We start from the raw sequence: 25,493 nt of genomic DNA, 5'->3' as shown, positions 1-25,493 counted from the left end.
AAGTTTTCACAGTTTTGAGCGTAGTCGAGTCATCCAACATGGCATAGTGTGAGGAATGGCACAGATTTGACAAATACTGTAAAAGTGGAAATATTCGCGGTGTGGAAATTTTCATGCATTTCGCCCAACCAGAAGCTTGCCCGAAAATAAAAGCACATGAATATTTTTTGGCATGCCATGTTCCAGTAGTTAATGTCGTGATTCCGCAGAATTAAAAACATGCGAAATTCATCTTACCAGACCAAGCGCGAATAATCACTCATGCATAGATATCCACTTTTACAGTACTCCTCTGTTGTATTCTATTTGCAATATCATTGAAATCACATTTCTCTATATTTTATTTGGCATATGTGCATGGATGTTATATTCAAACCAATATTGTTACCTATTTCTGGTGTCTGAAAATCTGTTATAAAGATTTTTTCTTTTCTTTTCATATTCAAAGTAGATAATGGGGAGTATCATCTGTATGTGACCAAGAATGTATTTCACAATTTCTGGACATACAGATTGCCGTGATTCTCCACAAAGATTTCACCCGCATTTTCACTGATCAGTTCCAGAGGTATCACTACCTCTACGTTAAGACCCTGCCCATTTAATGGAAATTTTCCCAAACTCGTCATCTATAGACATCATTATATACTATACTGTTCGGTTATAATGAAATGTTGATATAACGAAAGAAAATGCTGGTCCCGAGGACTTGGTTTTAACAGGAGTACGCTGTATGGGCTGCAGATGCAGAATGCATTTAGGGGTATAAAACCTGTTCCCCTTCTTATATGCGTGAAGTTTAAACCTAGTTCTTTTCACCAGTATTACCTTATACCCAAGAAGTGCTCTGATTTCTATATGATTATCTGTGTTTATCATTAAGCGAAAGTAATTATTTTTACTACTCTCATGTGTTGACGATGGAGAGTAAACAATGAATACAAAACGTGATTGAATTGAAAAAAAAATTAAGTATTCGTCTCTAGTGGCATGTTTTGGTGTCGAAATTTTCTTCATACTTATTCGTGGTGTGTCAAGAGAATTAGAGTACAGCTGTAATAGGTTTTTCAATGTCCTCCTCAGAGTATAAGTTCTGTCTGTGCCCAAATATTTTTAAGAAATGAAAATTAGCCAAATTTTGTGTACACAAAACAAATGGAAAGCTGCGTAACACCTAGGTCACACTCGATTGCTAATTTGCTTCACTCTCTAAACCTTGACAATTCGTAACTTTTTTTGTGAATCTGATTTTTTTTTTTCCGCAAAATTTTCACTAATCTACAGCTCTGATTTTTATGGTTTTCACACAAAGCAACATGTCAGAGTTGAATGTCCCTTAAATATACAGTCTCTGCAGATTGGGTAGACACAAACACACAGTTAAAACAAATGCAATGCATGAAAACACACTTTCATACACCAGTACACATACCGTGGCTGCACATACTGTATAAGCTGTTATTTTTGCATAAAGATATTTTTGCAAATGAGGTCATGGACATTTTCGCGAGATGCTTTTTTGTGATTTTGACACCAACACTATCATATGTACACTAGCCTGTCAGTTTGAGATATTTTTGTGTGTTTTTGAATTCAGGGTCCAAATTCACGAAAATTAAACCCTCGCGAATATTGTAACAGCTTATACAGTATCAAAGGAGGGCTGTTCTTCCCGTGTCAGTTCCAATTGTGTGAAATATGATACATAACAGATTGTCACATCCTTGAGGACTTCTCCCATGTTTAGGCCTATATTGAATGAAAGGCAAGTTGTTGTTTTTTTCAAAGGCAATTTTGTCTGAGGTCAAATCCACAACTGTGTACCAGGGAGATGGAATAAGAAATACATGTACATACTTTCGCTTTTCATGAAGTTAAAGTTGGTGGTATCCTTGCATTTGTGTTACACGATGTTGTTGATTTCACGAGAACCAAAAGGACATCAAAATATGACGTACACAGTGTATTTGGTCAATACAATCAGGAAACATGCCACTTCGGAGGTAGCATATTTTCCTCTAAGACTTTTGTCTTGTACACTGCCCTTGGTTACCATACATCAAAATATCACACACACACATACATACATACACAACATATGGACACATAGACACACACTAAACCTACAACATAGAAATGAAATACCGACAACAAATGGTCAAAACACCATCATGTAAAGGAGCAAAAAAAAAAAAAAAAAAAAACCCAAGTCCCCAATAACAACACTCCAAAGCACAGTCATGTCTGGAAGAAATTAGTACCATCCGGTTTTAATAAAATTCAAGTGGGCTTTCAATACTATACAGATAATTTACATGAGATCAGCGGGACCCGAATGAAGTTCAGGAACGTGCGTGAACCTATACGGGTGACACGAGGTCCCCACTCGAAAACTGCCTACCTACAATTTATGTACAGCTTATGTAATCAAAAGGCAAGTAACGCTCTGCCCAAATATTTTCTCAACCTGCCGATGATAACATTTGACAGGTGAAGATTTGCTGCGAGAAAAAATTGGGCGCTTGCATTTTGCATGAGTACTTCACATCATTTCTGGCATTTCTTTGATCTTTTTTTTTTTTTGAGGGGGGAGGGGAATAAGAATGTGTGCTTCCTCAATAACAAACACAGATTTGCTTAAAGAAAATGCCTTCAAATAATCAAGAATCAAAATGAGACAAAGATTTGAGGGGAAAAAAAGAAATAGCTCGACAGTCCAGTGATGATAAAAGAAACAAATAACGAAATTACTTAGCATTACTTCAGTGTCAATACATTAAGCCAACTCATTTCATTTTCAAGCTGAATCTCATCGTGCTCCCAGACAAGAAAGCATGACACATTAAAACAATTGGCAGAGTAAGCATTCAGATGTGACCATTCGTGACACCCATGTGAACTGCATGCTTATTGAACTGCTGCATGGTTTTGAGATACAATCCATCAACAAAGATACACAGACTCCATGCCACACACGCACTAACACATTTCTTTGTACAAGGTAATACTGAAACAAATAGATCCAAATCCAAGCATTCATAAATTCACACGGGATGTTACGAAAGGAGATGGGACACTCTTCCATCCCGCTCAGAGCATGCACTTGACCGATTTCTCTCTGCAGTTCTGAATATGATTTAGCAGCACATCTGGGGGGCGTTTCATCAACGAGTTCGTCGGAGTTTTCACCGACAAATTTGCTATCAGCCAATCAGACCAAGGATTTCATTAGCTTTTAACAGTTGTCAGTATAAATCCTTGCGTCTGATTGGCTGATAGCAAATTTGTCGGTGAAAACTCCGACGAACTCGTTGATGAAACGCCCCCCAGAAAGTGAACCAGACATCTCTGACAACTCGGAGCTAGAAACACACTAAAGTCTAAGCAGTCACCGACCTCAAGGTCATTTGTCCAATCACAGCAGGTACTTCTCTATTCGCCCTTTTATCGAGAAATTTTGGACGGCTTTTTATCATGATGCACGTTGACCTTGTCAATAAGACATATTTTGTGCCTATACAGATACGGATGTACATGTATTTCTACAATTCCCTGTGCTCTGCCTTCTGCATGTCATACACACGTAGAGCAATGCTTTGACCACAAGTACTAAGTTCTGCTTATTCTTCAACTACTCGACATTTTGCTTCTCAAGATATGTGCTTCTGTTGAAAGGTTAGATGGTTTGGGGCGACGGCGGAGTGACATACAGTATGCATGCTGTATGCATGCTGGGCATGAGTGTCTACGTCTCCCTGCCTGTGTGGACATACAACTTGTGAGGACAACGCACAGATATAAATAGCAGTAAATGCAGCAGACTGATAGGGCTATCATACATGAAGACTGTTCTCCCTTTCCTGTTTCTAACCTGCAGAAATAGCATGCATTGAAAGCATATTGTTTTTTTCACACCAAAAGAAATCTCAGGCACCACTCTACCTCTTATGCAGCAACACAACACTTGTTATACATTTTGTTTTTCTTTCTTTCTGTTCATGCAGTAACTCAGAGAGTTGAGAACATTCCAAATAGACTGCCCAAAATACACATGTATATACTCCTTAGTCACAGTCATGCATATCTCTGTTTGTCTTGCAACCATTTGGCTACACATACACCCCGGTGATCCAGTCAATTCATGTCATTATTGTCAACTCTTGCCTCTTTTTCAGTGAACCTCTTTTGCTACAACACAGTGCACATAGAGCCAGAGTTGTCAAATCTAAAACTTCCCATACCTAAGACCTTCAGCAAATGAAGCCCACTCAGATTAAAACGGCACACAGCCAGTACACATAAAATGTTTCTCTTCCCCGCCGGATATTTCTACTTCTTCCATCCATACAGGTTAAAATATGCGAGATGTCCACGAGCCACTGCTCAACGCGAACATTGGCAACACCTTCCGAGCGTTGGTTTGTCATGATGCAGAGAGAACAGAAAAACGGCATTGACGCAGTAATCCCTGAAAACATTGTCCAGGAACACATGCTCTACCGTCCATTTTCCTGGAAATCTTGTCATGTGACGAGTAAACTAACTTTACGCCTTCTTGCAGCGGTCTCTCTGGCAAATTCTTCTCATGCAGTTCTTCTTGCACAAGGACACTGACATTTTCATAGCAGGCACTTTCAAGAGTAAATGCTGCATGCCACACTGGCCAAAAATGTCCAAAAGTTACGCTTTCTAGGCTGGTACTTTTACTATTTCACACATAAGAAAATGGGGAGTGATCATGCTGTAGTCTAGAAACTGTCACATGCGTCAACTCGTTACATTGTATTTCCTCCATCATTGTACAACTTGTAAATTTCACACAAACTTGAAGCATTCCTCAGTATAATCATGTGGTTGGTGAGTTATAATGGTTACATAGAGGGAGGAGTGGGAAGAGGGTGTAGGGAATGATGAGTAGATGGGATAGAAATGCACACTACAATCTATTTCATTGCTAGAACATTTCAGTGTCTTCCATTCATGTGTACAGAATTAAAGTACAATATTCTCCTTCGTAAAAGTGCATGTACATAGTCATTCATCATGCCTTACGGTATAATTCTCAGTGAAAGCAAGAAAAAAAAATATGGAGACCACCCTATTTAGAAGACAAGGGCCAACATTAAAGGAACAATCTGGTACAACTTTGAACTATCAGCCAGCTGATGTATGTAGCTTTTCTTTTGTCATGGGTCCAATGACCTTGGAGTCTGGTTTGGCATGTAACAAGCTTGATGCATTCTCAACGTTGTCACTTACACCATAGGAAAATGTGTGATCTGTTACAATCAAATATATCAACAATCAATCCCCGCAATAACATTCCATCTTTAACAGCAACAACAAAATATAATGGCTTGGGCATCTGGAGTATCAAGATACAGAAGTTGCCCCTATGTGTGAAACTGGAACAGGCGTGACCACAAAACTGAACCAGTTGAGGTGTGTTGAAAATAAAAATACAAATGTAGCAATGGCAAATTTATTTTAACTCTCTTTTAGCAGAAATAATTATCATCATGATTATCCAATGTACTTGCAAATCTCTCCAAATTAAATTGTTTGATATTTTGTTTGTTTTGATTCCCTAAGTGTGCATGTGTGTACAGGGACAAATTAACAAGAAACAAACTAGACTGCCTGTCATGACCCCAGTCATCTGGGTGTCTTTTCTTCAGGTGACTACCCACAAAACATTTGCAGTGGCAATAGCATTATTTCGCTTTAAAATATGAAATATGATACCAAACATAAATGAACCTCAAACAGGATGAGCTTGAAAGGGGGGGGGGGGGGGGGGGGAGCAAGCTAAAATCACAACCAAAGACATGTCCTGTAAAATTTCAGGTAGAGACATATTCAAGACCTAGTGCTCATATTGCAATTGTTGGGGTACGTACTTGACAATGATTTACAACATCTGCAAACTAAGCATCAATTAATCCACTGGGATATTACCCCTGAATTAATGAGCTGGAAATGGTTGATGGGATAACAGAATAAATCTCTCCTATCGATTCTAGGTTAACTACTTCACACTTCTTGCACGCCCTGTAAGTTTTCCAAATGATGCATGTCACAAATCACCGTCATTGCTGCTGAAAGAATATAATCACATGGTTTACCGTTTCATGACAAATGATTACCGATTGGATTAAACATCACACATAGCAACTGCCTCAGGACAAATAATTAAGTCATTAGAATGCTACGGAAATCATTTATGCCGATGAAACCATGCCAATATCCAAAATTTATGCAAGTAGCTAATGGACCAGATCAAGAGTGTCTTTGCGCTCATATCATTCGTGACGGTGGTGGTATATTGCTCACACATTGAAGATTAACTTGCTATCCGTGCATCATGCAGCTGCTGTCAAGACTTGTGAAAGCCTAAAATATATACACAGCAAGTGAGAATGATGATTGGGAAGTGCATGGAACTATCTGCTAATGAGGAGAGTGGTAATTATACCTTTTTTTCTATTTGGCACACAGAGCACGATCATGCACAATATCAAGGAGAAGAGACCTGCGTGGTGTTCTCCCATACCATTGCTTTTTAAGTGTGGTTTACTAGTCAGTTTTTGTTGTAGTTGTTTTCTCTTTCATGGCCGTTGTTGTTGCTAAACATAATCCAACCCTACTCCATAATACATTGCAAAAACACTGGCATTGCTTCAAAATTTCATTGCAAGTGATTTTGAAAAAAGTACAGAAACACAGGCCCACAAATTGAGCCAAGCTCATTCATACGCTGGCCTTTACCACAATCAACTGACCCTTGGCAAAAAAACAAAAACCAACAAAACAAAGAAGGACAAAATCATAAATGTACAGATAAAATAAATAGCTAAGGTATTTTGTTAAAAAAAAAAAAATGACAAAAAGACAAATAAAAGAGAACAGTGGAGGGTGCTGCAGTATTCTGTGCCTGCATCACAGGCCCGGACGCCTCTGTGTCCGGAAGGAGTTGGAAAAATAGCGAGATCTGGTCATAAAAAGATAAAACTCCTGGTATAAAATCTCTCGGAGACCGGTGAGAGCCTCTGGGCGGTGTCACAGGAAGTAGTCGGGTTGGGGTTTTTTGGCGGGGATTCCACGCACCTCCTGGACATTGGGAGAGTAGAAGGGGGAAAGGAACAATACTTCAAATAACGAGACAAATTGAGGGAGAGTTCAACTACAATACTTAAATCAGAAATGAGAGCATAAAAGCCTATAAGACACAGACACACACATACACACAAAGTTTTCCAAAGTTTCTAACAGTATGCATATCATACACACCAGTTCTCAAAAGTTTGTAACGGTATGAGTATAAAAAGAAATAATGTATTATATATATAAATAATATAAAAATATATTCAAAACAAATAAAAAAATAGACAGGTTTGACTGTACCTTCAATGTGGTTACAATGAAATTTTACATCTTCTTATTTGTCCTGTTCACTGGCGGACTACATCTTGGTGAGGATTAAGCACTTGAATAGACTCTAAATTTCAGAGCCTCTTCTCTCAGTAAACAGTTTTTCTAGAGTGCATGCTTTCTTTCTATCATTTAGATGGGTTAGGAAACTCCACTTGTATTGAGTCATACATCATTCTAAAGTTACAGTCTGCTCTTTCGGAATCTACCTGAACTAAAAATCTATGTCCGGCGACTTTTTGTTGTTTGTGATGCTGGGTTCAATATGCTTGCACAATCCTCAGCAGCCTGTACTACTTCAACCACTTTCTTCTTCTCTTTTTTCTTTCTTTTTGTTTTACTCATTTCTGAAACAAAACACTGTGTCCCTTGACAGAACAAGAAGAAGAGCTGTACCTGGGGAGCAGCTTCAAATATCGTAAAGTCCCTTTGTAGATGTTCGTCCAATTCCAAAATGGCAGCGACGTTGCCGCACCTGGATGGAAAACACGTTGATGAAAGAAAAAAAAAAATCAAATTTCTCTCGGTACTCATTCCAGGAGACTATGTCAGTCCCTTTCATTGAAAACAAGGATCACAGTGTACACAAACAGACTGGCAAATTCATTATCCCACAATTCCCTATTATCAAGCATAACTGACTGATTGGTAAAACTCAAATACATGTTAATTGGTAAAAGAGTGAAGTAAAAGTTTGTCTTCTTGCAACAGCAAACAAACAAAAACTCGCCCTTCAAGATTTCTCCTCCTGTTACATGATGTTTCACCTGGCTCCACACTGCCCCGAGAGCCCCCTTGGAATACACTTCAAAAACCCAGTAGCGTGATGAGAGGAGGATGGTTCGATTGAAAAGATCTTTATTTGCTGCCCATGAGAGTACGAGAAAAGATCATGAATAGCTCATGTCTGCAAGAACAGAACTGCCCTTCATCGAATATGAGCATTGAAGCATATGCTCGTAGTTAAAGGCATACAATCGTGGCGAGTGGTTTGTGCGGCACGGAGACGAACGCAACACGCTGCCTCCCCCATTCTGTATCAAATGTAGTGACCCCGAATGAGAATAGCGCTGGCTCAATGGGTCACAGCGAACAACTCTCTAGACTACAAGAGTTCTGTGCTACAAATCTCCTGACCCAAAATGGCTGTCCGAGCGAGCCACGGGAGCTTCTGAATGGATGCACACTCTCAGTGTGCATGCACATGAAGAGAGGCCAAAAGAACAACGCGTCTTCTGGCCTCTCTCCTCCAATCACCGCAGCTCGCGGTCACAATGTTTGTGTATGATGCGTACACACACACGCACACACACACACTTGTCTCAGTGGCAGCATTGTCCCACACGTTTATGGATATAGCTCCGAGTCTGGCATTGCGCAATTGCATGCACAAACTGCTGTCATTCGGAGTTTATGTACCATAAGAGATGACGATCGTCCGACTTTAATGTTCCACTAAAACCAAGATTCATTGGCTTGTAATTACATAGAGATGAGTGATAAAGCTGCACACAGTTTGCTACAGAGATTCCTAAATATGTCAGCATCAGGCCAGCCTTCATATTGCATGGTATCCGCATGCTCTCTGATTTTAAATGTAGAATCTGAGTATCATGTGCTGCTGGAAACAAAAACAAACAAACAAAAGATGATAAAGAGTGGCCGAATGTGACTGACCGGTAGCAGTAGTTGGGCGCTGACCAGACGGTCAGTACCGTCTCGTTAAAGTGCCACTTATAGCCCTCGATGACCAGCTGGTGGGCCCGGCAGATCATGTCGATGTTGTTGGCCGCGTTGAACTGGCTCACCACGTCGTTGCCGAAGAGGTAGCCAGCCCCCCGGGGACTCACGCCCCAGCCCTGTGTGTCTGGGGAGACAAAGCAGCAGAAACATGGAATTTTATGTTGGTGTCACACTAGAGCTGGTGCTCATATCTGGATAAGCTGTCATCATAAATTTGAAGTTTCCTTTCAATACAACGCATCTCGTGAAAATCAAGGACAGATTACTTGGATGATTCTTGTACAACCACCAGAACATTGACATTTTCTGCATACACAGGTGAACACTCCTATCTTCTTTAGTGGGAACAACTTGTTGGTACGACAACCTTAAATCATCAGAATATGACGATACATTTCATTGTGCGTGTATAACAGTTCATAACAAAATAATCTTTGCAGGTTTCATTTCTCAAATGTAATGACATTTTGCCACATTGTGTGTTCAAAAATGAGCTAGCTTTGCATGTTCAGGGGGGGCTTTGCCAAAATGCAATTTTGGGCAAGAAGAAAAAACGTTTTGTCATACCGTACATCAATGGTTTACAATACAGGGTTTAAGGTTAACTTGTCTACAAATAATGCCTTGACTTGCCAAGGCCTCAAAAGTTCTCTCACCTTCTGGATCTGACCACAGCAGGTCACACATGGGTCCATCGTGGGGCACCTCTTGCTTCCTGTCAATCATCCTGATCTGGTCTAATGTCGTTATCGATGGTGACAAGCCGCCGTGGACGCAGAAGATCTGCAGAAAGAAATCACGACAATACATCCCATTTCACTTTATACATTATATCATATCAACCCATCATGCACATGGGCAGGCATGAGCACACTTTCCATGTCATTTGCAATTGAGGGCTAACTATCAAAATCCGTACAGATAAGACCAAGATTTCAGAAAGTAAAATCTTTTTTTTTTTTTCACCTGCACTATCTTTATATTCATAAAGTCATTAACTTCTACTCTTCCAGAATTCTATTCTGGAGTGACAAGCCATTAAAAATTCATTTAAAAAATGTCCAAAAGTTGTTGCTATTTTGTAATTTTTCCAAAATCATCAAGTGGAATCTAATAAAGTGTTGGGTATATCTGCAATTGTCCTTGTCCTCAATATTTCTCTACATCTAAAGCATAGGAATTTCAGCCAAGTACTTGTTTTTCCATCATCCCTACACTACAGCAGGTTACAATTCAAGACATTAGTGTTCAATCAATTAATGCTACCTACAAACCCTCTCCCTTGAATAATATTCCACAGTACAATACCAAACCCTCTGGAAGGCACTTTGAAAGAGGGGTAGGGGTGACCGACTTGCCTTGCCATCGATGATTGCTGATAAGCTGAGGTAATCGAAGATTTCAGTGCAGTATCTCCAGACGGTGATGGAGCCGTACTTCCTGAGACACTCGTCGTAGAACCCATACACCTGCGTGATTTGTCTGCTCTCGTGGTTTCCCCGAATTAACGTGATTCTGTCTGGATATCGTACCTGTTCACGAGACCAACCACACACCTTCCAAATGAGACTGTGCACATAGAACTTGCATACAAAAGTCAGACATGAACTTCAACACCTTTGCTGACATAGCGCTTGCAAGGAGGCCAAGAACCTAGAGAACATACATAGCTCTTTGTTTTATACAAATATGCAGGTACATATAAAAGTACAAGCAAACATACATCAATTTGTTGGCCTTCTTTTGCTTTTATGATTGACATGGAAGAATTTTAATTTTAAGATAGCACAGAGAGTCTCTTTCTATTTTTCATGGGAAGTACAGACCAAATCTTAGTCTGGGGGTTTGGAGGGTCATGTCCAACTGAATTTGCAGTTTAATTAATGTTTCTAGTGTTTCTAGGTTTACTGCAAGCCCCAAACAAAACTTCTTCTTCTTAAAGAAAACCAATTCTTCTGGCGTTTATCTGTATATCAAAATCAGTATACATCAAACAGACAGGGGCTGTGCTGTGTTCCTCATTTTTTTTTTTTTTTTTTTTTTTTGGGGGGGGGGGGGGGGACTGTGTGTAATTTGTGTTTCTTGGACCACATGCAGCATACTGTAAACCCTATGGACACATTTACAATGTACAATGAGAAAGACAGAAGCATCTTTCATAATTACAGTATACTTTGTCAGGAAATTTTCATTACGTAGACACTACAATGACTACAATATTCAGACAGCATGAGAAATTCTATGAGGTTTTGTTTGCTGGCAGTCCGCTTGTTTGTTTGTTTATGTTGTTTTATATACACTAATACAACTATTTGACATAAACATGAAGACATGAACTCCTTTCCAGGTCAAACAAGCTGCAGTAACAGGAAAAACAAGGCATGTCTATTAATAGATCTCCATAAAATATTAATGGACACTAAAATAAGATTATTAATATAATTGTTGAAATACACTAAGGAAATGAGTGATTTTGTTTCTATGTACCGGTATACAATTGTACATTATTCTTATTTGAAATGCACATTTTATCTACTGTATCTAGCTCCCAACAGCCTGCTTTAAAGTACAAAAGAACATACTACAAAACAAAAAGAACATACTACAAAACAACAATTTGGCGCATTGCCAAATCAGAGTTTTACATTACACTGGCATTCATGTTGGTTACTCAACAGTTACAAGGTTGCCCTTTGGTTTTGCTATTATGTGTGTGCGAATATTTGCAACAATAATGTGTACGTTCCACTGACATATCATGACATATCATTTGAGTCATTCACACATGCACAAACTCAAACACTGAGGGGATAACAACAACAAGACATACTGTTGCACAGCAAAAAAAAAAAAAAAAAGATAATACAGGATACTCACACACGCACACACACACACTTTGAAGGCAGAACCATATTTTGTTTCAAAGCTGAAGAATTGCATATGTGTATAATGCTAAATGAAGTCATACATGTAAGACAAGCCCCTTTTTCTTTATTGCATAAACATATTGTCTCATTTTGGATGAACAAAACAAAGAAAGAAAGAAAGAAAGAAAGAAAGAAACATATGTAACTGTGAAAGAAAAAAAAAATACACTAACTCCAGCTCTGTTAGGCTACACAAAAGTTACTGAAGATGTCAGCATAGAGATTTCCCTTCTTCCCAAGCATGTTGAGGTCAAATTTCAACAGAAGGACACAGAGCTATGGTATAAAGTTAACTAGGCAGACTTAAGTGTAAGTATACAAAGCACAGAAATCCAGGTGGTAGTTAGTTTCAGATTTGGTAATTTGGTAGCAGAAATTTGTGGTACACCATATCTGAAAGTATCATCTTACAGAAAACTTTGATAATGATATAGACATTTTCTGAAACCATCCAATGTTTTATGGTGGTAACCAGCCAAAATACAAATGAAGAAAGCCATGGCTCATCACAAAAGTGTTTTGTTGTTGTTGTTGTTGTTGTTGTTTTTTTTGCATAAGCACTAGTACACACAGTCCACAGAACCTTGGGGGGGGGGGGGGGGCTGGCTGTAGACCTTCCCTCCTGTGAACTTTTGATCTATACAGCAGCTATACGCACATGCAAGACGTCTGTGCCACAACTCTTCACATTTAATGATAGCTTGCCTGGGACAGCCAAGCTAAAATCCAACAAAGTATTCCAGGAAAAAACACTCTTGCTTGTTCTGGTGCCAAGCCTAAAAAAACAGATTCTTTGTGGTTTTATCCAGACAGCTATATATTTTTTTTTTCTTTTCCTTGTTTTTTTAGTTCTTTTTAATCATGACACAATCTACAGCTATGGCCAAACAGGCAGGCAGAAGTTTGTTTCGATTGGCACTCTTAGGTATTTTGCAACTGAAATACATGACTTCCTTGCAAAGTAGAAAGAAGAATTTTCATCCAACAATGCCTCTGGATTACACAAATGTCATCTCACTGTTCTTTATCTTGATCTAACAACACAGCAACAAACAGTGCCTAACATTAATTCAGAGCAACCTACAAACAAGGCCCTACATGTCCGTTGATGTTTGCTGAATATTCTCGAAATTAAAAGCTATGTCAAGAACTTGACACCGTTTGCTTTCAATGCTGCACTGTCACACAATCCCATTCCTATATCAAATGCAATCATCACTTACAGTACAATGTATTATCAACAGGCAGAATGCCAGCAAATCTGTATTGTTTTCGTGTCTGGTTGCCTACACAACTGGTTAAAGGGGACCTCCGGATGATTTTCAGACTTTTACATTTGAACAGCTATAAATTAGTTAAACTGATTACAGAGTTTCAGAATTTATAGTGATTGGGATGAGGAATAAGAATGTTTTCAAAATTTATAACAAATTGCAATGAACAAGGATGATGACATGGCAGCCTCACCATAAGAATGCATGAAATGGGGCTCAAGGAAGCAGAACAAAAGAAGAAGGCATGCATAGATTCTTCACAGGTGAACTTGTTGAGCAAGCGGTATTGTAATGGAATTCCACTGCTACATTTCTGAAATATGTGAGGCTCTGATGTCATCAACACTGTTCAGTGTAATTTGTTTAAGATTTTCAGTTAATTTGTTTCTCTGCTCAAGAACCACAATAAATTCCACAAATCTATACATGGAGCTGTCGATTTATGTACTACATGATGTGAAATTATGAAAATCGTCTGGAATGCCCCTTTAACATGTCCATTAACTGAATTTACTGGTACTGCCAAATCTCACACAGAAATCAATGATGCCCACAACAGATTACATGCATCTTCTTCTGGTAATTTCTTCAGTGGCCACATATTCCTCATACTGCAATAAGTTCACATCCAAGAAAGAGTTTTTGTGCATGTGTGTGTGTCCATACATCAATGAATTCTATAGATGTCTACAGTGACCCACAACACCTACACCCATTTAGGTTTGGGTCTGGAGTAAGTGTTTGTAGCTTTTCGCATGTGTTGCCAACACAAAACATTTGTGAACTTACATGTGCACATGTAAGACAGGGGGGCACAAAGATGCACTTCAAATGTATTTCACAAAGATTAACTCACATCACACTTATTCTATGGATGACCATCACTGCCCATATCATTTTGGGAAATCCCCCTGAAATACAAATGGTACATGCATGTGCACCTTTTTGGCTGGCAAAGGCCAAACAAAGGGACATGAAAGGCCACCAATAAACAAATTCCCACGGAAGACAAGCTTAGTCTTTGTGAAAAACACCCCCAGCATTTTAAATCTTATTTTAAATCTTGGCAACTCACTTTGAGTGCTAGTAGAAGGAGAAACGTCTCTACGCTGTAGAAGCCCCTGTCCACAAAATCGCCCATGAAGAGGTAGTTTGTGTCGGGCACATCACCTCCAACCTGCATGAACATAAAGGAAGAGACAAGGAGTTTTTAAAAAAATGTTGCAGCGGCATATGCACCAGTAGCTCACCATTAGTCAGCCATGTCAAGAAATACAAAACATTAGATTGTTGTGTCTATTTGATTAAAAAGAAAGGGATTGCATAAGGTCTGATATGAATTCATACAACATATGACTGCAAAGCTCCCTTGCAAAATTAAGATCTAACGCTTCACCTGCAGATTTCGCATGAGGAATAAGTTGATTCAAGTGAAGTTTCAACAAGTTACTTAACTATTCTCTGATGACATGAGGGTGAGGGGATTGAAATATTCCTCAGTACCCACCTCACATCCATCCATCCACACACACACACACAAACAAACACAAACTAAAAAACAAACAAATAAACAAATAAACACATCAACACAAAACAAACAAACACATCAACACAAAACAGAAAGTCAATCCATATATCATGCCCCTTCCTCATGCTTTTGGAAAGCTCACCAAAATGACTTCCACATTACCTGTCAATCATTTGATACAGTAACCTTACAGTAAGACTTGCAATGAATTGATAATGTGATCCAAAAGTCCTGCTTTACACTGTTTTGTGAGCAAATGAATTTTTAAAGTCTAGAAGATAACGAAAATAACTGAGTGAATAAGAAGAGTGGATGTGTACAGAGAAACCTTGCGCCAAGGAAAAGACAAAAGTGTGGCGGGGCCAAGGACTGCCTACCTTGAAGAGTTCTTTGAGGTCATAAAACTGACCATGGATGTCCCCACATACTGTGACTGGTGCGTCCACTCTCTGCACGTTGCTCTCCTCCACAAGAATTTCCCTGTCAGAGAGTAAAGATTGCATGAAATAATCAGTTAACAAATAGCAATACACGGGGGGGGGGGGGGGGGGGGGGGGGGGGGGGGGGGGGGCACGGGAAGAAACCATCAGGTACAGAGAAATTATTGTAATCAAAATACCTACAAATTTCATCAAAGGATATAAACTTTATCTGGAATGGCAGTTGAAACAACAAAAATAGGAGATACTATAGCAAGAATTCCCCCACAAGACAAAGAGGAACTGTAAAAAAAAAAATCCTCCTGCATCATTGTTAGGAATTCCCAAGAATGTTGTTCTCCCATAGGAAGATTAAGGAAAAAGATACAGAGATAGTGAAGAAGAAAGAGGACAAGGAGAAGAAAATGACTGAAGATGAGGAAAGAAAAAAAGATAAAGATACGACAAAAATTTTGCACAAAATAAATCTTTGAATCATTCCAGAGCACACCCTCCACATTAACTGACCCTAGTACACAATGCATTCCAAGAACACATATTCAACTGCCCTACTAGTGCTGGGGTTTAATGCTTTGCCAACTGGTGTATACAGTTAACATTATGGTGGTAATATCTTTGACTGCTCTACTTTTAAAGTGCTGGAAAGGGTCACCTTGGCACTTGTTCATATTTTCAAAATAAACGATGAACAATGACAATGAGAAAAGTACTGTTGTGTCAAACTTTCCATAGACCCTAAAAGTTACTGTTCGAACTCTGAAGATTTACTGAAGTACAGATCCTCCAAAATGCCACCATGCTTTGTGAGAGAAAAAGACCAGCCTTTAGAAGGGTATGGATGTCTGTGAGCTCACCTCGCCTTTGCACATAATGCTTTGACTTCACTCTCCTTGATGATTTCACAATTTCTAAGCTGTTCTATTTGCCTGTTGGTTGAAAGAAAAAGAGAACAGACACAATAGCAGTGATTGTTTCAAAGCAGTTTGACAGTTGATTCTATGCCAAGGACAATGCCTCGCTACAAATCACTATCAGTGATCACACACTTGCAGCACACAACATACAATGTACACATAAACATGAACAACATAACATTCTAATCATCTGTACATGTAATTACCAGGTATTTTCATTGAATAGTAGCCTAGTAATAGCAATACCTTAGGCCGTTGAAACAATAAAAACATGCATGCATTTTGATACATACAATGTATATTCTTGTTTCAACACGTATGTGCGACTACAACATTCAACTGATGGTGATACAGATGGTTATATTTATGGTTTAAGAACCTTATAAATGGGGCTGTCTAATAGCCCCATATGGGTCATGCAACCAAACATTGATTCCTTTTCACTCAGTTTTTACTTTAATAGACATATGAGGGCAAAATGGAGAAACAAAATGCTGGGACACTATACAAAGTGTATGTGTCATTGTCAATCTCTCCTAAGCGATGGGAATAGGATCATTAAGACACAAGGGGAAAGTACATGTATGAAGGACATTCAAACATACTCAAAGTACTTCAGTAGTACTTTGGAACAAGGCTATACCTATTGAAACTGATAAAGCCATTACATCATGCTCTACAAATAGGGACAAGTTCATTGAGAAGTGCACTTTGACTTGTTTATATACACACTGTCATAGATTACTCAGAGACTGTGCACGTACAAGCTAACAACTTTTCAGCATGGTTTTTTAACACACTACTGTGCATGTGTAGTTTCTGCTTGCCAACAATACCACACAACAAGCAAAGCCTGCTAATGTCGAGCCCTTTCCAACACATACGATGGACATTATGACATCCTTTACAAAATACAAAGTGTACTTCAAAATGAATTTGAGATGTAATGAAATCACATGCAGTACACTGAAAATGTAATTCAAATAACATAAACATGTTACTTTCACTGCAATAGGAAAGTCCTTGATTGGAATCTACAGTTGTATTACACATGGCGGAAGGGCCTATGATAGAAATGTGCTTGACGTTTAGCAATCAAATTTTGATGAACTAATAAGAATATGCCCACATTATCCAGAATTGTAAAATCTCCTTTTGAGGGATCATCCTAAACTGATTTTATTTTCTTGGCAATCCCTAAAAGAAAAGGCAACATTTTGTTTTTTATCTATTTATTTTTTTACTACAACTGGGACAAGAACAAACCAACAAAAAGCAACAGAAAAGTTTTGAGATTAAATTATCAAGCACAATAATCATAGCGTTAGTTGTCAGCAATCTGATTTTCCTTTTATATCATCAAAAATGCCATGGCAACAACTTGATGCTGAGTTCCCCCCCCCCCCCCCACTTCATATACGGTAATTTTATGTAAACTCTTGAAATTTGGGAAATGTGGGGAATGCATGAAGTGTCTATGTACTGCTTTTTAAAATCACAATTGTAAATATTACTATGTATTCACCTCACAATAACTGATCAATGTTTTCTATTGCACTTCAATTAATTTTGAAAGCACACCGACATATTTGGGGAGCATTTACATGTATCTGCTGTGCCTGTTTGGACAAGCGCAATTGCAAATGTTTGGTTGCAAGCAAGAAACCAGTTTACTCACATATTTCAAATTTGATGCATGCCTTTCTGACAATGGTTCTTGACAACCTGAAAGCTTGCATAAGGTTTGCCCAATGTAGTAACAACTAGTGTATGCAAACTGGATTCCAAGTATCAAAAATGGCTTTTGAAGAACAGGTTGATAGAATGGCCACTACATCACCAAGTACATCAGGATGGAAGAAACATCCACACATTTGAATCTGTTAGTAAATCTGTCTATTGACATGTGTTTGGCCCCAGGTTGGTTGGTTTGACATGGCCTGACGAGTGCTGGGAAAGGTCGTCAGAGTTGTTTTCTTTTAATACATACCTATCTAAATCGCTACAGTCTGTCATCTTGGGATTCCTTCACGAACTGCACCTCCACTCAATCCGTTTCCGGGGTTTACTGTCACAGAAAAAAACACAAAGAAGCTGGCTGTTATAAATACAGGGTACACTTTTGTACATTGACTTCCAGCTACAAGTATGCCAACTCAAAATGAGAAAGTTCAACTTCTACAAATACATTGTACAATATGTATGCACATATTCTTTTGTCATGGGGTGATCTCTTCCACCACAGTATGTGTATGTACCCACTTTCAAGAATGGTCTACATTTACTTTAGCCCTTAGTCTTGTCCAGTCCATGAGAAAACTGGGGTATGGAATGAAGAATGCTGGTTTGGTTATATCAGATACACTTTCAGATTTGTCCATTCAGTGCTGTAGGAAAAACACAAGAAAAACTCAACCCCAAACTATCCAATACATTCATCAACACTGCCAATGAAATACTGTATCTAGAGCATGACTGTGATTTTTTTGCAAGAGAGAAAACCAAGAAATAAAGGCCTCCATGGAATTTATTGTGTATACAACACTGTAAATTCCATGTATGCCTCTCATCTGTTTGTGCTTTCCAGTAGTGTGCGTGCATTCAATGTGTGTTGCTGCTGTTTCAATAATGATAAAGAACTGGACACTACATGCATGCACAGTAGATTATTATACAGTTGGGCAATTCCGCAGTTAGGTGGACATGACATGGATAAAAGAAATGTGCCTCTTTATCTTACTCTTTAATCTAGGTATCAACTAATGCCATGGATGTTCACCAATCATTAAGGTCTTTCAAATTCAGTAGATTTTATCTTTCGTATTGATTGATTTCGCAAGATCTAAAACCATCATTTAAAATGTACATGTGGGACTGGGGATGCTGAAATTCACTTAAATGCAAATTACAGTGGGTTCCTTTGAAATTTTTTTCCTCTAAGTTTTGCTAAAGGGTAAAAGATAAATACATTTAAATACTCCAGAAGTCATGTGACATTTTGTCAATTACAAAAGGGTGAAATGACCTGCGGAATTACTCCGGACAAATGTAACGTTACTAACCGTAACGTTACTAACCATGCTTTTGGGGGTCTAGCTAAGAAATTATTGGTCGAACTGCTAAAAAACATTGTGTGAACATTTGTCATGATGCAATAATTGAAATTAATGCAACACTTTGTTTGAAGTAACTTGAATTTTTGCACACTTTTTGTTACAAGACATTGATTTTTTTGTCATGTCCTTTTTTCGTAACGTTACTAATCAGCCCTTTAAGTTGCCATAGCAATTCTAATATTTCTTGGATTGTATTCAATCTTTTCTGTATCATAAACCTGGGAATGATGAACATGTTTTTGACATAATTTTGGCTTGAAATGAATAAATGGTAATTTAGTAGTAAAAACAAATATCTAAATTTGTTCAAATGTAACGTTACTAACCGCGGAATTGCCCAGTTGTACTTACTATCCAGGATTACCAGATACAGTCACAGTTAGAATAAAAGAGAGTGCCTAAAATATATACTGTATGATCTAGTGAAGCCACAGTAATTTGCACATGAAAGGGCCTGAACTTTGTCACAGCTGTAGATGCAACAATGGTTTGAATTCAGGTTTTTCCCTGAAAACTGGTATCACTGCGTACCACAGTACGTGTAACATGCATGATGGTTGCAACTCTGCACAAGAAGGGGCCAGTAATTTATCACTCCAAGCTTCACTGACTGCATCAAGTGGTGTGTCACTACAAAGTGTCAACCCAGTACAAGATCGTACAAAGGTTGTCTTTGTGTTGAGTCGTTGGGATATTCTGAGATGAATACATTCATGTGAGGCATACAATGTGTGTACAAGTATGTGGATCTATCATCTGGTGAAGACAAAGTCAATACGAAAGACAGTCTTTTACAAAATACACAAAGTCTACATTAAATTGTATGTTCCTTTCTCACACTAACCAGAAACACATTCATTCGAAACTGATCCAACTACAAACTGTACTTCAGTTTTCCCCTGCCCTATATTTAGCTTTGCCCACATGTGAGCCATTTTTTTTTAATACATTGTATTGCAACAGTTTTCTCTAGTTCAAACTGATTTGACAATTCATCATCAAACCTGGTAAGGCGTTAAGAGATTATCAAGTCAATGTTAACGGACAATGCATGATTTCTGCTTCTATACGAACCCCTACCACAAGTTACTGTACAGTGTAATTTTCTAGACAGTCTCCTTACGAAGCATAGGTCATCTCGATAGGTATTCACATGCATCACAGTTGTTAATACTAATGTTAGTCACACTATCTGCAGTGCTACAGACACAGTACAGCACTGATACTGTGTAGATGTGATGCCATCACAACTGGACTCCTGCCAAGAATGCTCCAAATGTCACAACATGTTGAAGTTTACAGTTCATAGAGTGTTGAGCGTGAGAGTATGCACTCATGTGAAAATTTTTACCTCCACATCAATCAGGTTGAGACGTTCTCACAGCTGTGTAAAGCGAGCTGCCCATGAACATGGTTCAACCATGGATAACACCGTCCAAAATTTGACCACCTGCTGCAGCTGCATGTAGAAACATACAATGTGTGTGCTTTTGCGCATGGTCAAACCTTGGGCATGAGAGGTTGAACCTTGGTGCAGTTGCTTTTGGAACTCAGTGGAAATTAGTAGATCACAGCCTACATACTCGTACAGCTACAGGAGTGGAGTACAGCTACGTGTTCAGCCTAACCCCGGGGCACTTCTTCACACAGTTATACTGAGATCTAGCAGTCACACTACACATCTAAAACTTCTTTATTTAACCCAAGGCCCACTTTGTCTCCAGTATTGTTTTGATTTTTTTTTTTTTTTTTAAAGACACCCAGTTTTACGCTAAGGCTTAGGTAGCCTACATCACGTACATGTAGATCTACACTTTTTTTTACAGTTACTGGAAAACTGCCGAGTTAAATAATCCTAGGTCGAATGAATTTACAAATTACAATTATAAGTTTCATTCTTGGCGAACATTTTTAGCCCACGACTGGTTGAGAAGCAAAACAATGGACTATTTCTACAGCTGGATCAAATGTTGACCGAAAGATCGGTCTGCATCTGGTCATCAGGGATATGTTCCACGGAGACTGCATTTGGCTTCAGGGATGGAGGAGAGTGATAACGTAAAAAAAAATAAAAAATAAATAAAAGACTCCTCCGGACAGACGCATCTTTCTGTCTAGAACCACTAGACTAGTCTAGATCAAATGCTACTAACGTTACAAATCCAACAATTGTTTGCGTTTGCCACTCACGATCCCAGTCTTTTGTACACAACAAAACGTTTAACATGAACTACATGTACAGTTGTATGATGATTGTCTTCAAGAACTATCTAAATTATCGCACAGGATAAGAGAAGTCCAATTCATGAAAACTTGCTGTTAGTAGTGACCCCATTCATTCAACACTGTCCGAAGACGTTGACCAACCGTTTGGTTATCGATATTTTATCTTCCGATGTAGCTGAGAAGGAACAATATTTTTCTGTGATAATTCCCACTTCTACCAGACGGAAATCAAACCTGATTCTAGCTGATCCAGGGTCGTTCTTAGAGCTCAATTTGACATCAATTGACTGCTCAAACCGGACTTCGAATGACTTCGATTTCTAACCTTACAGCTACCTTGCTGGATCTGGACAGAGAACACGTCAGTGCCAGTGTCAGTGGGGCGGTTTCACTCATGTTTTTGACAGAAAAAGGCCACAGTCCATACAATTCAAGTCAGTTTTTGTACCATATCCTCAAAAGCATGAGATAGGTTGCTCGTTTATCATTAGAATATGCCCATTCATTCTCTAATCGCAAAATTTTGATGACAATTACACCTACCTTCGATTACGAAGCACTAGCTAGCTGCTGACCCTCTCGCCGTTCACTACGTGAATACCGTACTTATGCGTATCGTACAAAATGTTACGTGTATCGCGGTGCATGCATGCAGTGCTGGTGATGCATGTACACTGAGCAGTGGACACACACAGAGCGGAGCTAGCTGCTGGTGAGGTTACGTACGAATGCCCAGCCTCCTGTGCTAGCACTGCTGCTGAACACTACACATGCGATACAGACAACTCAAGTTGACTTCCCTGTGTACGTGAACACGCAAACTGCACGTTGCGATTTTCCATACTCGAATCCGCCGCTGCGCAATACTAGTAGGTCTAATGTGTGGTGTGTGTAGCGTTGGCATCGCAAGAGCGCTCGTCAACCATCGAACGCGCACATTCAATGTATATATATCAGACATAAGAAATATGATTCCACTGATGCAGTGCAATTTTGATAAGCGGTGAATGTCTTATTTGATATCTATTTATTTCTGCAATTTCATGACAAACGTAATATATAAATACTTTGTTTTGGTACAAATCATATGATTTTCAAAGAAGAATTAATAAACTTGATGAATGCAAAATATTGACAATTATTTAATACAATAATTTAGATGTACAATCTTCTAGGGCCGTAGGGGAGCAATTCACCGAATTGCAGAAAAAAGAAGAAGTTGTATCCTGTAAGACCAAGGGGGTAAAGCAAGACACGACCTGTTACTATACTCAACTCAAGTATGAATCACATCCCTAACAAAAACATACGACCCGTTGAGAAGATTGTGCTAGTATTGGAGGAGGAGGATGAGGAGGAGAGAATATTGTAGTTGCTTTTTTCTTCGTCTTACCTCTATGTCAGAAAATTATATAACTTTTCTTATTTTTCGTTTTGTCCATTCTTTCTTTCTTCCGGTTCTTTTTTGGATGGATAGCCAACAGGGCCTACACATGGATGATGGCTTTTATTGGTGTATAATGTATATATACCACCGAATTGCAGCTGGTTTGGATTTCGCATTTTTCTATGTTTTGTTTTTTTGTTGGGAAAGGAAAGGAATTTGAGGTTAAATGATATGTTTGGAAAGTTGAGATGAGATTAGTATTGATGCACTGTATTTTTATGGGTGAATGGGTAATTGAAAAAAAATGTAGAAATGTTTATTTATAGTTTTTGGTTTTAGGTTGAAAAAGATTGATAGTTGTAAATAAGATGGGTTCTGATAATCATAATATGTGGTAGGGGTATGGGGCACAGAGCCAAATAAAGATTAACGTTGGTGAAGATTTGATGAGATGATGATGATAATAAGGTTTATGTGGGGTTTTTTTGTATATATGTATGTGTGTGTATATGTATGCATATGCATATATACTACTCAAAAAAAGTTAAGGACCACTTTTTAAAACGTACACATTTGTACACATTTGTACCACTTCACAATGGGCCCACTTTTCAGGATATGCAATAATGCGAGAGACATCATGCAACAACTGAAACCACCCATGTGTGAAATTGTTACAGGGTGTTTGAGGAGATTCAAGACAGCCATATTCGGGTATTTCTAGAAATACAACACCCGGTTTGAAAATTGTATACACACATTAAAAAGTGGTCCTTAACTTTTTTTGAGTAGTGTATATAGGTCTATATGTGTATTTGTATAATTTATTATATTTTAATGCGGATTATTGTATTAATACTGCGGATGATAACTACATCACTGCTGTTATTGTAACACAGAAATAGTATTATGTATTGATTGTTTTTATTGATTGATCACCGGTAATATCTGATATTCTATGTGTGATATGGGTTGCAATAATGTAAACTCTAATATTCTTGTTTTGTATCCCCATGTACGTGTCTAAACCTGCCATTCGTTTTGAATGAAACGGTGGACCTGGTTCTTTTGTATATTTGTTATTCTCACACTTACTTGAACTTGAATAAAGTCATGATTAAACAACATCTATAGTGTTGAAATAATGCGTACAACACCATCCCCTAATCAGTGGTAAATTTCAGGCTCCAATAAGTCCTCCATACAACACTGCCTGCCTGAGCGATATGCGTAACACGTTCACCTAGCGCGGAGCAGTTTCTGGAAGGCCTGTCAGATGACATAACAAACCCAATCGTGGGTAATGAAACACGGGACTGTCAGAGGATGTTTGGCGTCCACATTCCAGATAGCATACTTGGGATATTCCTCTGGCAGATGCAGGATGGCCCATCCCACGCCACGGAAAGGGGCGATAAGAGAATGGATGCACATCGAGGGTTGAGTGAGGGTGGAGCGGGCTGCGGAAAGGCCTCGGGATTGGGGATTATTACCTGGCCATTAGCCTAACATGTCAGAGCACTACATACCAGCGATCTGGTTGTTTGTTTGTTTATCTATTCTCCATTTCACATTAAAAAATGCACAGAACAATACATAAATTATACATGAATGATAACAAAAAAGATTACTAAATGGATGGATTGCCCATTTCATATTCCTATAGGCCCTAATAATTCTGTTCTTCCATACGGGGTCCACCACATATACACATACCCAACTTCGGTGTGCTCTCATAGCTATACATCACATCGCCCGGGACCCGGGTTACCATGGTGTTTGACCAGGGAGGTTTCGTCTCACCTCCCTGGTTTTGACAATCGCATAGCCTATTTATTAAAGGTTATCCTTTTTACTTCATTGATATGACAGAGCGAGAAATATATTCTGTCGCTACAGATTGAGTGTGTGCCGTGACTCGGGTTCGCAAGAGAAAAGTGTTGATATCATTATCATTATATCATATTTTGTAATGACTGGATGAATATCGGCGGCTTGTCCAATATCATAACAACAACAACATCATCATCAACAACAACAACAACAACAACAACAACAACAACAACAAAGAGTCTGTGTATAAGAAAGAAACAATATTTAAACAAAAAACTGTGTCCGGAACCTATATAACCATGCAGCATACAAGCGAAATATAAACATTAGATGCAACAACAACAACAACAATAACAACAACAACAACAACAACAACAACAACAAAGAGTCTGTGTATAAGAAAGAAACAATATTCAAACAAAAAACTGTGTCCGGAACCTATATAGCCATGCAGCATTTATTATACAAGCGAAATATAAACATTAGATGGCGACTGAGTATAGTCGCAAGGCAAAGTGCAACAACAACAACAACAATAACAACAACAACAACAACAAAGTTAGTGAGGGATCGAGATATATATATAAGGTTTAGCTGGGATTGTCTATATACATAATTTTCTCAACTTGCTTTGTTTCGTTTCTTTTCGTTTCGTTTATACTTAAAGTTTAATT

At 38.6% G+C, this 25,493-nt stretch overlaps 1 protein-coding gene across 1 annotated transcript; it reads right to left on the bottom strand.

Annotated features, from left to right (window-relative positions):
* Positions 1-7,045: 7,045 nt before the first annotated feature.
* LOC139730400 (serine/threonine-protein phosphatase 4 catalytic subunit) lies at positions 7,046-22,195 on the bottom strand. Its single transcript, XM_071641263.1, has 10 exons — positions 22,143-22,195; positions 18,248-18,325; positions 16,198-16,269; positions 15,281-15,383; positions 14,451-14,552; positions 10,533-10,706; positions 9,831-9,957; positions 9,109-9,298; positions 7,828-7,906; positions 7,046-7,110 (listed from the first exon to the last, which is right to left on the bottom strand). The coding sequence occupies exons 2-10, from the start codon at positions 18,271-18,273 to the stop codon at positions 7,060-7,062; spliced, it is 924 nt and encodes a 307-aa protein (XP_071497364.1). The 5' UTR covers positions 18,274-18,325; positions 22,143-22,195; the 3' UTR covers positions 7,046-7,059.
* Between the last annotated feature and the right edge of the window lie 3,298 nt (positions 22,196-25,493).

This window comes from Diadema antillarum, unplaced genomic scaffold (genome assembly GCF_040938485.1).
Source record: "Diadema antillarum isolate AM-2024a unplaced genomic scaffold, OU_Dant_1.0 seq00000310_RagTag, whole genome shotgun sequence".
In the NCBI taxonomy this organism is placed as follows: domain Eukaryota; kingdom Metazoa; phylum Echinodermata; class Echinoidea; order Diadematoida; family Diadematidae; genus Diadema; species Diadema antillarum.
This window is presented reverse-complemented; position numbering and strand designations above follow the sequence as displayed.

Excerpts from the sequence above, each read along its gene's own strand:
- LOC139730400 (XM_071641263.1), bottom strand. The coding sequence starts at position 18,273 with ATGACAGACTGTAGCGATTTAGATAG. Across the intron at positions 10,707-14,450 it reads TCCTTCTACTAGCACTCAAA|GTACGATATCCAGACAGAAT; the intron begins GTGAGTTGCCAA and ends TCTCGTGAACAG. Across the intron at positions 9,958-10,532 it reads CAGCAATCATCGATGGCAAG|ATCTTCTGCGTCCACGGCGG; the intron begins GCAAGTCGGTCA and ends TTCTTTCTGCAG.